The sequence below is a fragment of the Malaya genurostris genome, chromosome 3 (genome assembly GCF_030247185.1).
Source record: "Malaya genurostris strain Urasoe2022 chromosome 3, Malgen_1.1, whole genome shotgun sequence".
In the NCBI taxonomy this organism is placed as follows: Eukaryota; Metazoa; Arthropoda; class Insecta; order Diptera; family Culicidae; genus Malaya; species Malaya genurostris.
This window is the reverse complement of record NC_080572.1, coordinates 163835138-163848794: the sequence shown is the minus strand read 5'-3', so window position 1 is coordinate 163848794 and position 13657 is coordinate 163835138. Positions and strand designations below refer to the sequence as shown.

At 40.6% G+C, this 13657-nt stretch overlaps 1 protein-coding gene across 9 annotated transcripts in view; it reads left to right on the top strand.

The window, feature by feature from the left end:
* Nucleotides 1-13657, top strand: part of LOC131437430 (cell adhesion molecule Dscam2) — a 249507-nt gene that overhangs the window by 113928 nt on the left and 121922 nt on the right. For all 9 annotated transcript variants that reach the window (XM_058606769.1, XM_058606762.1, XM_058606766.1 and 6 more), the window contains exon 4: nucleotides 2080-2201. In XM_058606769.1, coding sequence (XP_058462752.1) covers nucleotides 2080-2201 — 122 coding nt within the window. The remainder of the gene's footprint in view (nucleotides 1-2079; nucleotides 2202-13657) is intronic.

The following is a 13657-nucleotide window of genomic DNA, read 5'->3' as shown; positions in this document are numbered from 1 at the left end:
CTTTGATTGCGTAGGTCATCCTTAAGAAAACGAAGTGGGTTCACTATTATATGTACTTCCGGCACCGGAACCCGAGAACCGGTATAATCGAAGTCGGTTCGTACGGCCACCAACTAACATGACGTACAAACTCTACTAGTTTTTATTCAAATTTTGAAGATTTTATACAATTTTGTCATCGCGGTCTAAATGACGATTTAAATGTTTGTTGTATCCGAAAATATCCAGTTATTAGGGCCATGAAACCTTTCATTTGATACTAAGATTGACGGTTTTGGTTTTTTACGGTTTTTGTTCCGCCAGTTTAAGTGAGGGTGTACAATATTCAACACACTTTACCCTGTAACTTCTGAATCGGAAGTCGGATCCGGATGAAATTCACGAATTACGTATGGGACCACGAGACCTTTCATTTGAATTTAAGTTTGTGGAAATCGGTCAAACCATCGCTGAGAAAAGTGAGTGAGATCCATTTTGGTATATATGACCACTATTTCCGGTGCTTCCGGAACCGGATACCGGGGACCAGGATAGCCGGAATAGGTTTGTTTAGTTGCCTACTGATAATGACTATCGATCTGTGTAGTTTTGAGACCAGTTTAGGAAATTTTTTACGTTTTTTATTCCGCCAGTGACGGTGTACAATATTGAAAACACTTTACCCTATAACTCCTGAACTGAAGGTCGGATCCGGATGAAATGCAGGAATTCCGTATGGAACCATGAGACCTTTCATTTGAATCTAAGTTTGTCAAACTCGGTTCAGCCATCTCCGAGAAAACCAAGTGAGATTATTTGACATATACACACACACATACATACACACACAGACATTGCTCAGCTCGATGAACTGAGCCGAATGGTATATGACAGTTTCTACTAGTCGTTTTTTTACTAGTCGTTTTTTCAACTGATTGCATAACCTTTCTATATGAGAAAGGCAAAACTGTCATTTGCAATTAGGCCATTTTTTCTGAAGAATCAGCGAGATGAGATTGCCCAAGCCAAAAGTTAATTTGAATGGAGCAGTACTCGTCCTCAAAAGAGAATGACGACTGAGTAGTGGCGACCAAGTAAATGGACTAGTTTCAGATTAACGTGGTACCGATGATCGCCGGTGTCTTTCAGATGTGTGGTTTTACGGTTTTACACCAAGAGTCTCATGACAAAAAATAAGAAGCATTATTCGTGTAAAAGCTGCAAAAATGTTGTCAAAAATCTTTTCATTGATCACGGTTATAGTTCCGGCCTACTGCCACTGCTCCATTCAAATTAACTTTTGAATTTTTGTATCGCCTTACGAAATGCCTAATTGTTTCATTGAAATTTACTTTGCATTTTTCGCCTCATGAAATTAGTCCTTTTTTGTTGCATTAATGAGGTTTTTTGCTTTCAATACTAATTTCACAAAACTTTTACATTGTAATTTTTTTTCCAAAAGGGAACAGCAAAATGATAACATAATATAATATCAATTGAAATGTTTATAAGCCGATATCATATTAAGATTTCAATCTGATGTTAATATCATAATCAGATTTCGATTTGTTCTCATTTTGATGTTTGACTATATTCGGGAAACCAGCCAACTGCAATCATTTCTAAGTCATACATAAATTTAAATATTGTCAGCTTTATTCCGAAATTGGTATAACCAATGATCCTAGTTACAATTCACTTATTTTTTAGTTTTCCTTGATTAGACAATGACTGATACATTTATTAATTTTTTTCCAGCATTTATACTTTCACGTTTTCTGGCTCTTTATTCTTGGTATATTTTCGTTTGAAAACTTCATCCAATAACTGTTAAAAATCCGTGAGATTAAGTATAACGATGGAATCAGGAAAAATCACGGTGTTCCGTAAGAATTTTATGGAAGGATTAGATGATTATTTCTGTTGATTTAGGAAAAGAGAAAATTGAACCTTGATTACGGTTGGAATTCTTTGATTACAGTTTGTTTGATTTGTTTTAGATTATGAAAACTTTTTTCCTATTGAAACTAGCATAGCTCTGTTCTGATTCGCGTCTCGTGGAGAATGTTCATAATTGAATCGAGTTTCATTTTGTTTCAGATGGAATGGTCGGTAGCGACAACTAACCACGAGCTAGTTTATGCTTCGCCAAATGGAAGTCTGATTTTCTACCCCTTTTCTGCGGATAAGTTTCGTCATGAAATTCACTCAACAGTGTATAGGTAAGTCTTATTTATATTCATATCTATTCATATTTTCAGCTCGCCTCGAAATGCTATACCCAATTCCAGCTTCAAAGGAGTACACTTTGCTGGTAGTCTTGGAAACAACAGCGCATAACAGGAATGAATGAAAGAATTTTCTCCCGGGAGACCTTATGCTGGTCTCTAATCTCAATGCAGAAAAAGATCACGCCTGTTTTCCCGCGCTCGGCCCGGCATCATTAGCATCAGCTTTTCATGACTGCAAAAAAATACAACCCCTGTGGGCAATGGCGAGCCAGTCATTTTTATTTAAAATGTTTCCTGGAAAATTCACAGTCCCTGGGGAACTTTCCGCATCGTCACTAACGACAATTATAAGTGAGACGGTAGTGGCAACCATTGCTCGGATGAGTTTTATTATCTTCATTTTTATTTACTTTCCTTTCGCAGCAAATCCACTCCTTTGTATTTTTTTTTGGTTTTAATTAAATTTTTCAGGACAGTTTACTCCATTATCGAGGCGGACTCAAAGAAAACGAAAAGTGATGTGTCAACACTTTCGATTTCCTGCTAAATGTATAAGAAATCGTAGAAAACAAAAATCAAAATTATAACTTATAACCCAAGTAGCAATCCGCAGCTATTTCTCATACGACTAAGCCCAACTATGTTGCAACAAGAGCACAAACATGCTTTTTTATGTTGCTCTGGTTAAAACAAGGTGACATAAATTTATAAGTTATCGTTACATAATTCAAACATATCTTTAATCACATCAGTTATGCTTTTGGCTACTAGTTGAAAACAAGTTTATTTGCTGTGTATATCGTTAAGGATTGAACATCGATTGCAATAATATTATAATTCTCATTATATATGAATTTAAAATAATAAGAATTTAGTACATTTGGAATGTAGGGTTATTTTGTTGTTTCTTATCTTCATAAATAGGTTTTGATTGAAGGCGTATGAAAAACAGTTAGTTACAATCGAATTTTGCTCGACAGTTTGAAAATCGTTGTAAAATTTGTACATCGTATCAAGTTTGTAATTTCAAATACCGGAGGAAAGGCAGCAGGTACTTCTGAAAGCATTCTTATATTTCTATATATTTGGCATATGATAGTGCCGATCGTTAAGTACGGTTTGCTGAATTTACCGTACCCACAGATCGCCTGCCACATCAAGTACTTCTGGGTAAATTATTCGATTCGTCGTCCAGTATGATGTATTTCGGCTGTACTAGCGACTAGCTACTAGCGATACTGCTTTCTGGTGCGAGATCTAACCATCGTATTCTGCTTATCGGTTCAGCTAGACGCCTTCCTCAACTTGAAAATATGCAGCCCGACCCGCTTTATTGTCTACTGGTCGAATCAGGCTGTATTTGAAAACCATTGTAAATTTATATGTATGACTATCCTGCTTGAAGTCGGTGACGTTTGACAATAGTGCATGACTTCGATTGAAAGTTAGCAAAAGTATGTATTATTTATTTATTTATTTATTTCGTCAAGCAAATGTAGACTACATATAAATTGTTTACAATGTTCACTTACATACTACGCATTATTTCTACGACAAAGCTGAGATTTGATTTGATTTTTTGATTTTTTGGTCAAGATGTTCGCAGTATTGATTGTAATGGCGCATTATTCGATTGACTGGACTGTATTTTGCATAATTTGTTCTAGTGTTTCTTTCTAAAAATAATTTCCTGGTTCGTAATTGACGGCTAGGTGTATAAAAATTTAGTTGCGATAATAAAGAAGGTGATTGAATGCGTTGAGAAATAATGTCGCTGATAAAATAAAGCATTGCAAGGTCGCGGCGTTCTTTAAGTGTTTGTATATTGATGAGCATGCAGCGTGCTTCATATGATGGTAGAGGAAATGCTGTCCAGTTTAATTTACGAAGTGCATATAAAAGAAATTGTTTTTGAATAGATTCGATGCGTTCTTCGTGAATAATATTATATGGATTCCATACTAGGCTGCAATATTCCAAAATAGGTCTGACATATGTAGTGTATAATAATTTTATTGTGTATGGGTCCTGAAAGTTATGACTGAAGCGTTTAATAAAGCCCAGCATGCTATTTGCTTTATTGATTATGGTATTGTAGTGTTCCACAAAAGTGAGCTTGGAGTCTAAGATTACGCCTAAATCTCTTACAATTTTACATTTTTCTACAAGTTGATTTCCTAGATGTATGTTTGTGGGTATAGTTTCATTTTTCCTACTGAAAGTTATTGAGTTACATTTTTTTACATTAAGTTGGAGTAGACTTTTGCAGCACCAAATGTAGAATAGATTGATTTCGTTCTTGAATATTACAGCGTCGTTGATATTTTTTATTTCCATGAAGAGTTTCATGTCGTCTGCATATATAAGCACTTTCAAATTTTTGAGTATGAAGGAAATGTCGTTTATATGTAAAATGAAAAGGAGAGGCCCTAAGTGAGAACCCTGAGGTACGCCAGATGTTACATTAATTGGTTCAGACAGAATGTTTTGGAAGCGGACTACCTGTACACGATTCGTTAAGTATGATTTGAGCCATTCAAGAAGAGTATGTTTTATGCCATATTTTTGTAGTTTGTGTAGAAGTAAAGGTATGTCAATACGGTCGAAGGCTTTGCTAAAGTCAGTGTAAAGAGTTTCTACGTAGTTGCCGGCGTCCATTGCATTCAGTGTGAATGTCATAAATTCTAAGAGATTTGTTGTAGTTGAGCGGCCTTTAAAAAAGCCATGTTGTTTGTTTGTTATTACATTTTTAAGTTGATGAAAAAGTTTTTCGTTTACAATTTTTTCAAATAATTTTGGAATGCATGAGATAATGGCTATTCCACGGTAGTTCCGAATGTTAGATTTTGCACCAGATTTAAATATTGGTACAAGAAAGGAAGATTTCCATGCTTTGGGAAAAGTACATTTATTAAGCGATAAGTTAAAAAGTAGTTGTAGTGGTAGTGTAAGTTCTTCAGCAAGATTTTTTAAAAATATTGGTGGTATACTGTCAGGTCCAGGCCCTTTTGAGGCGTCTAAGTTTTTCAGTGCTGTCGAAATGTCATGTTCTGATAGATAGTTTACAGAGATGGAGCTAGAAAATGCAGGTATGAAAGAGAAGTATTCACGGTCACGGTCAGTTTCTGAATAAGATGTATATACTTCTTGGAAAAAATTTGCAAATTGATTGCAGATTTCTGTACTATTTTTCCCTACATGTTCGTCGAGGTGCATTTGAGATGGAAAATTGTTGCTTTTTAGTTTAGTTTTTGTGTAGTTAAAAAAGTTCTTAGGGCAAGTCTTTATTTCGTTTTCAATTTTGTGGTTGTATTCTTCGTGTGCTGTGTTAATGGCTATTTTGAGTTGATTGCATAGATTTAAGTAATTTTGAAGATGAGCGTCACTTTTTTCTTGTTTGTAAGTTTTGTGTGCTTTTTGTTTCCTATTTTTCAAATGTTTTAGTTGTGAATTGAACCATACAGGTAACTTGCTGTTATGATTTTTTCTTCTTCTTTTCATGGGCAAAGTTTCGGATAATATTTTGTTTATAATGTGATAGAATTTGTTTACTTCGACGTCGACATTTCCTTCTGTACTCAGTATGTTCCGCCAATTTATTATACTTAGTCTACACTTGACTTCTTCAAAGTCAATTTTATTGTATTCCGGCACTTCCTCATATTCCAAGTCGTAGGGAAGGGATGCATTGTGTGTAAATAATGAATATTCAATTGCGGTGTGAAATGCTTCATTTTTCCATAATGGCAGGTTTGATGCATTCACACAAAAGTCTTCTGTGCAATTTGTGAAAAGAAGGTCTAAATATGCATTTTGTTGATTTTTTACGGAGTTTACTTGATGTAGGCCAAAATTAGAAATTTTGTCGAAAAAGTAGTGCAATGTTTCGTTTTCTCCAACGACTGGGAGTAAGATTGATTCATTTTCAATGTCAGAAATGAAGTCCGCATTACGTTGATTGAAGTCGCCAAAAATATGTAGCTTTACTTCGGGTTCCATATTCGAAATAATTGTGTCTAAAGATTGAAAGAATAATTCAAAAGAGAATTTGTTCGCATTTTCGGGTGGGAAGTAGACAGAGCAGTAAATATGTTCTTCTCCCAATATTGAGACTTTGGCCCATACATGCTCAAATTCTTTATATTTAGGAGTAATAATTTCTTCAGAAGTAAAGCAAGAGTTTATGGCTATGAGGACTCCACCTCCAGATTTTTTCTGACAGAGAGATAAATTTCGGTCGTGCCGGAATACGTTAAAATTATTTCCAAATACTTCTTCGCTTCTAACACTTTCATCCCAGCTGCTTTCAGTTCCAAGGATTACGTCGAAAGAGGAGGTTATTAAATTTTGATGAATTTCTTTCATTTTGGCCGGGCTTTTCATGCGGTTGAAATTTTGGCAATAGACCAAAATTTCAGTCACATTTTGTCTATGAAGCGAAGAAGTTTTTGAGAATTCTGAAATACTTACATTACTAATTCCTGTTTCTATTCCTTCGTCAGAGGGCGTCGTTATTTCCGAAAATTCGGCCTTGTAAAATTGTGTTCGGCTTCCCGGATTAGTTGGAGTCGGCGGATGTGTGTTTATAATAAGTACTTAATAATTTGAATTGATTGATGTTTGAACGTGTCTATCAGAGCACGTCAACTAGCTTGTTGAGTGGGTGTAAATCATTGTTGTCTGAAATCTTCTTAAAATCAAAATCGAAATTCTTTAAAAATTTTTGCTAATAAACATTATCTCTACATAAGGGCATTTTTAACAGGTTCGACGAGTAAGTTTGAAAAGTTGATGTTTCAAGCTACTCTTAGCAAGATGGCCACTTATTATTATTATTATTATTCGTTTATTTAGAGCCTCGGCTTTAACCGTTTGGTCATTCGCCGAGGTGATATAGTGTTGGGAGGGGAGTTTGGGGATGAGTGGGATGGATAGGATTTATAATTACATTTCATTTGATATAGCTACATTGTATTGTTTATAATATATTGAAATATAATTCCTTTGATTTCCTTGTGGATGATCCTCAAAGTTTTTCGTCTGGGGGTCGACTCTGTTAAGAAAGTGACCTGCAGGTGTCGTTGTCCTTGGGCCGTTCGTTGTGGAGATAGGGTTCCCCCGTGTTGCTTAGTTGTAATTCTGGCTGATAGATGCCGTTGTCCGACCTTGGTTGCAATATTGTGTGCTTTCTTTATAACTTTGAGCTGCTTCGTGTTGGTCGTCGACTCGATTTGCGTGATCAGCCGTTTTCTGTTTGGTTGATGTTTAAGGTCTGTTTAATGGTTCAAGATAGTGGGGCCTGCCGTTGTTTTTATTTTTAATGACTCTGGACTTGTGGAGCTCCGGACTGTGTGGAGTAGGACTGTGTTGGATTGGACGGCCGGGTGTGTTCAGGTGAGGATATCGGTGCGTTTCCGTTCAGACTCTGGTGATACTCGCTATGGACTGGGCCGTCCTCATTCCTTCATTGGTCCATTTTCTTTTTAGCATTTTCAGGATGCTCCTCATGATGATGAGCAGGATAAGGATGGTGACCAGTATGATGAGAATTATTACCGCCGTTGATTGTTTGGAGAATTCCTCCGAGTGTTTGTTTTGTGTTTCCACTATGGTTAGCAGAGTGTTTCCGTGTATCTCGGCACGGTTATTCTCTTCTTCGGATGATGAAAAAAAAGCCCATTCTGAATGCGACTGACTCATACTCTTGGCGATGTTGAACTGGATGGTTTGGGCTTCGGTATCGGAAATTGATCGATATGCGCTTCGGTCGGTGAATCGGAGCGGTGTGCTGTATGATTATTATTGCTGACACCACTTGTTCGACAATTCGATCGGTGTATTCATTTTGGTCTTTATTTTAGGTGTCCGAGTGATTGTCAGCTGCTGTCGGTGCTATTGTACAAAACGCTTAGCTGTTTGTTTACGCTGCCGGTAGGTATAATTTTTAATCTAGTTGGCAGATGAAGTTAATTTCGATTTTGTTTTAGGTTTCTCTTGCGTTTTTGAAGACTTTCGGTCGTAATTTTTTCGGTGTTTGGTGTTTTGGTTTGGGTATCTAGATAGCATTCGGGTGGGTTTGCGTTACGGAGTTAGGTTCCTCTTGCGTTTGTGAGGATTTTTGGTCGTGACACTCAAAGACATTCGAGTAGATTGGCATCTCGGAGTAGTTTAAGGAGTGCATGTTCGTTGTCCGGGTTGTTGCTGAGTACCTCGCGGATCGAGCTGGGCAGACTGTGATGTCTGCGAAGACCGTGAAATTTGGGGCAGTTGATGAGAATGTGTTCAACTGAGAGCCTGACGTTGCATATGGGGCAGGATGGTGGTTGACAATTTGAAATGGTGTGTGCATGGGTAATTCTGGTGTGGCCGGTTCGCAATCTGGATAGGGCTCGTTGCTCCATCCGGCTGCTTCTATCGATCCATTTGTCGGGTTCACCTTTAATTTTTTGGGTGTGCCCTGAGGATGCTCTCCAGGTTCTGATGAAGTGGTGTAAAGCTTTTGTATTGACGCATCTGATGAGGTCCATAGCTGGGACCGTTCTGGTAAGGTAGTGGTTGTTGGACCTGCCTAAAGCTGCGAGTGCGTCGGCTTCTTCGTTGCCGGGGATTCCAGAGTGTCCGGGTATCCAACAGATGATCGTCTGGTTGTTGCACTGTTCCTCTATTGCTTGGATGAAGGGGTGTAGGGAATTGCCTGTTTCGAGGGCGGTGAGGACTGCCAAGGAGTCGGATAGAATTATCGTTGGAGTGTTGGGGGGTTTGGATTTGATTGCGTAGAGGATTGCTGAGGCTTCAGCCGAGAATACTGAGCATGATGAGTGTAGCCGAAAGTTGTGGTTGGATGTTGTGCTGTAGATACCGGCTCCGACATGTTCGTTCAGTTTGGATCCGTCGGTAAAAATTTGATGATGATAGGGGTAGTTCTCTTCTATTAGTCGGTGCAAGTGGGTTCGGACTACGTTTGATTGTGTTCCTGCCCGGAGGGTGCGGGTTAAACTGGTGTCGATGCGTGGAGTTTTGGCAAACCATTCCCGCCGGCGGATCTGTTGTATCCTGGCAAGTTTGGGCATTCTGGTATTATTGTACATTAGGTACAGGTCTTTGGCAATACTGAGTAATATTCGATTGTTGCCTCTTGTTCTTTGTAGGAAGCCGAGAGTCCTTTTGAAAATGGTGATATTGGCGTACCATTGGAAGGGTAAGACTCCGGATTCAACGCAGGCAGCGAACGCCGGGGTGCTAGGTAAGAGGTTGCTTGCCAGACGGATTGAGCGGTTGTAGAGAGGAGCTAATGTCTTCTGCATGCCTTCCCGGTTTAGGCAAGTGATTTCAATTCCATAGAAGATCCGGCTGTTGATTAGGGCCTTGCTGATGTTGAGAGCTGTTCGTCGGTTCCATCGGGGGTGGCAGGAGCTTATTGTTTTGATAAGTCGCAGCCGACTTTCGCAGTCTTTTTTAATGTTCTTGAAGTGGTCGTTGAAAGTGAGCTTTCGGTCGATCGTGATGCCGAGTATCTTGGGTAGGCGTTGAAAGGGTATGTTAGTGTTATCCAGTTTAATTGGATTTCCTGCAGCGACATGGTGAGAGTTGCAACAATGTGCAATGGCGCTTTTCTGGGGTGCTATGGAAAATCCGACAGAGTTCGCCCATTGGCCGATTTTCTTAACCGCGGTTTGGATCTTCCTGCGAATGAATTTGAGGTTTTTTCCTGTTGAGACGAGGATTATGTCGTCGGCATAGACAAGTATGTGGAGTTTGCTTGTTATGTTTCGGAATACAGGGTTCATTGCTATTAAAAAGAGTGTGACGGCTAGTGCGGAGCCTTGGGGTACCCCGTTGGTTTCGGTGAAGGTTGATGATCGGTTTCCTCCTATGGTAACCTGGAATTGACGATTTTGAAGATAGTTGCTGAGAAATGCACCCATGTTGCCGGTGATTCCTTCTTTAAGTAGCGTGCGCAGTATGCCTTCTCGCCATACTGTATTATAGGCTTTGGCTATGTCTAGGATGGCTATGTCGGCATGCAGGTTTTGGTCTTTTGCGTCGCGTAAAATCTGACCCAGGGTTCCCAGGTGGATTCCTGTTCCTTGGCCTTGGCGGAAAGCGAATTGTCTTTGGTCGAGCAGTTGGTTAGTCTCTAAATAAGCTGACAGGCGGCGGTTTACCATTTTTTCCATGATTTTTCCAATACATGGGAGAAGACTGATGGGACGGAAGTCTTTTACGGTTCTGTTCCCCTCGCATTTCTTGGGAATAGGGACGACTAAGGCACTTTTCCAGTAATCGGGTAGTTCCCCGCGCTCCCATATTGTGTTATAACACTTCAGTAGTGCTTTTTTGGCGTTGGGTGGGAGATGCTGTATGAGTGGGTAGCTGATGCCGTCGCTTCCGGCTGATTTACCGTGTGCTGATGCTAGTGCATGTTGGAGTTCGGAGCCGGAGAATGGTTGGTTGAACTGTTGTCCGGTGTCGGGGGGAAAGGTAGTTTTGATGAGTTCAAGTTTGGCTTTCTTTGTTAGGAATGCAGAATGTAAGGCATTGTTGGCTGATAATGAGGCAAAGTGGGTGCCCATTTCCTCTGCCATTATGGAGGGGTCTATTGTGGTGGTGCCGTTAGTGTTGAGGGTGAAGCCGGTGTGGCGGCGCTTGCCGTTTAGGGCGTTGACCCTTCTCCAAAGTTGGGTTGTGTTTGAGTCGGTTGAGATTTCTTCTAAGAATCGGGTCCAGCTTGCCTCTTTTGCTTCTCGGATTGCTTTCCTGGCTTGGTTCCTTTTAGTTCTGAATATCTGTTCCTTTTCCTGTCGGGTTGGGTTATTAATTTCGGTTTTTTGTAGTACCCGCAGTGCCTTACGGCGGGCTTTGATGGCGTCTGCCACCTCTGGGCACCACCAGTGGATGGCTCGCTTCGCAGCCTTTTTACCTGTTTTAGGTATGGTTTCGTGGGCGGCTTGGTTCATTATAAGGCCGAGCTCTGTGGCGGTGTACTCCCTGTTAGGTTCTATGTTGATTGATACAAGGCGTTCGTATTCGGGCCAGTCCGCACGTTCCGTGATCCATCGTGGTCTTCGTGTAGTGTCGGGTGAGTGTTGGTTATGGGAAATGGTAATGGGAAAATGGTCGCTGTTGGCAGGATCATCGAGGACCTCCCAAGAGCATAATCTGGCTACTGATGATGAAGCTATGGAGATGTCGATTGCCGATTCGGAGTTCCCGCGAGTGAAGGTAATTCTGCCGTCGTTTAGAATTATTGCGTTGTGATCTTCGATGGTTTCGATTATTAGGTTCCCTCGTTGGTTGCTTTGGCGTGCTCCCCAACGTTCGTGGTGGGCGTTGACATCCCCCAGGATGAGGAATGGGGGATGAATTTCTTCAATTAGTTTGCGGAATTTGTGGTTTAAATTGGAAATGTTTTGGGGTAGGTAAATCGAGACGACCGTTATTTTAAACGGGTATGTGATCTGTCTGGCAACAGCGATCAGATCTGTCCGCAGTTGAATGATGGTAGAAGGAATGTCCTTACGTATTCCAAGTCCGACTGTTTGATAGATGTTCTCCCCGGTTTTAGCTTCCCATGTGTAATTGTGTCCGAGCCATGCAGTGGGGTCGGTGGCGTCGGAGAGGTGGGTTTCTTGTAAAGCCAGACAGATAGGATTGGTATTATTGATTAATATTTGTAGGTCGCCTAGAGAGTTTCGTAGTCCGTTAGTGTTCCATTGTAATGCGAGTGTTGTTCGGTTTTGGATCATTTTTGTTTTGTTTTGTAGAGTTAGTTGATCTCGGTGCATGTCTTTTGTTGGAGGGGTTAGTATCTTAATGTCCTTTTATTCGATTGTTGGGTCGATATCCGAGGAATGATCGGTTTCTATCCCCTCCATTTCAGGAGGGGGTGAGAAATTGTCGTTGGCTCTGCTTGTATTCTGTTTTTTTGCTCGTGGTGATTGGGTAGGGGAGTTTTCTCTATGTTTGTCTGCACTTTGTTGAGGTAGTTTCTTCGATGTATTGATAATTGGGGTTATCTCCGTAAATAGGTTTCCGTAGTTGGCCGTTGCTTTTTCAGGGTTGGATGTGGGGATGTCATCGTTGGAATTGTGTTTGGTTTTCCGGGTGTTGTCTTTGGGATGTGTCCATGTGCTTTGTGACTGGGTGTAGTTTCCAGTAATATGTTTCTTTAGTTCGGCCATCTCAGCGAGAATCTGCATGTTAATTTTTTGGCTTTCTTGTAGCTCTTGTTTCAGTTTTTTTATTAGAGTGTCTTTGCTATTAACCAGTTGTGTGATCTTTGAGCGATATTGGTTTTTGAGTTCCTCGAAGTCTTTTTCCAATTTTTCTGATTTTTCACGCCACTCCTTTGCCTCGTTGCTTGCTACATTAACGAAGGTTTGTTGTTTTGGCTTGTGTAGTTTCCTAGCTTCCGCATAGGTGAGGTTATTGTCGATTTTAGTTTTCACTATTTTCATTTCGGCGATGTAATTCGAACATTTTTTGTATCGAGCGGGGTGGTTTTCGTTGCAATTTGGACATCTGCTGCTCTTTCTGCATGGGTTTTCGCGAGAGTTCTCGTGTTCCTCGCTACAGTTTAAGCAGATCTCTTTCTGTTTGCATGCTTTGCTGCCGTGACCGAAGTGGCCACATCGGTAACATTGCAATGGAGCGGGATAGTACTGCCTTACTTCGGTGCGGATTAACCCAATGAAGATTTTCTCCGGTAGTTTGATACCGGCGAATGACAGAATGAGTAGCGGGGTGTTGGTGAGTGTTCCATTAACAGTCTTAGTAATTCTCCGAACGTCAATAACGTTTTGAGCTTTTAGTTCGGTTAGCAGTTCTGCCTCGGAGAGGTTGATAGTGTCGACGTCGTAGATAACACCCTGGACTCTATTAAGGGTCGGGTGTGGTATGACCTCGACCGGGTAATCATTTCCGAGGCTTTGGAGAGTCCTGAGTCTTGTGTATACGTGCCTGGACGTTGTTTTTAATATGTATTGTGTTCCTCGCGCCGTTTTCGTTGCACTTAGGAATTTGTTGTAGTCAGCCCCGATGAATTGTTGAATAATTTTTTGGATAAGGAAGGGGTTGGGGGGGAGCGTGTTTGTTTGGTTATCATTGATTGTGGGACGTAAAAGTAGTATGTGAGTATCTATTTCGTCACCTTTTTGCATGTATGCGGGGGAGGCACTGGATGGGGGTAAGGGGGGGAAATTATTGAGGGGTGGGGGCTCTGGGCCTCCCATTTTGGTTTTGGTTTCTCGGATGTAGGTGTGGCTTAGTTTACTTACTGTCACTATTTGAATGAGTGGTGGTTGCGTGACTTAGCTCTAATTCAATTTGTTGCTATTCTACTCGATACGCGTGGTGGCTAGCACGCTCGCACTTTGATGAGTCAGCACTGTCGCCGACACACTAAACACTCGTGAAGATTGCAGACGCGACGAAAAGCGGATACCGAC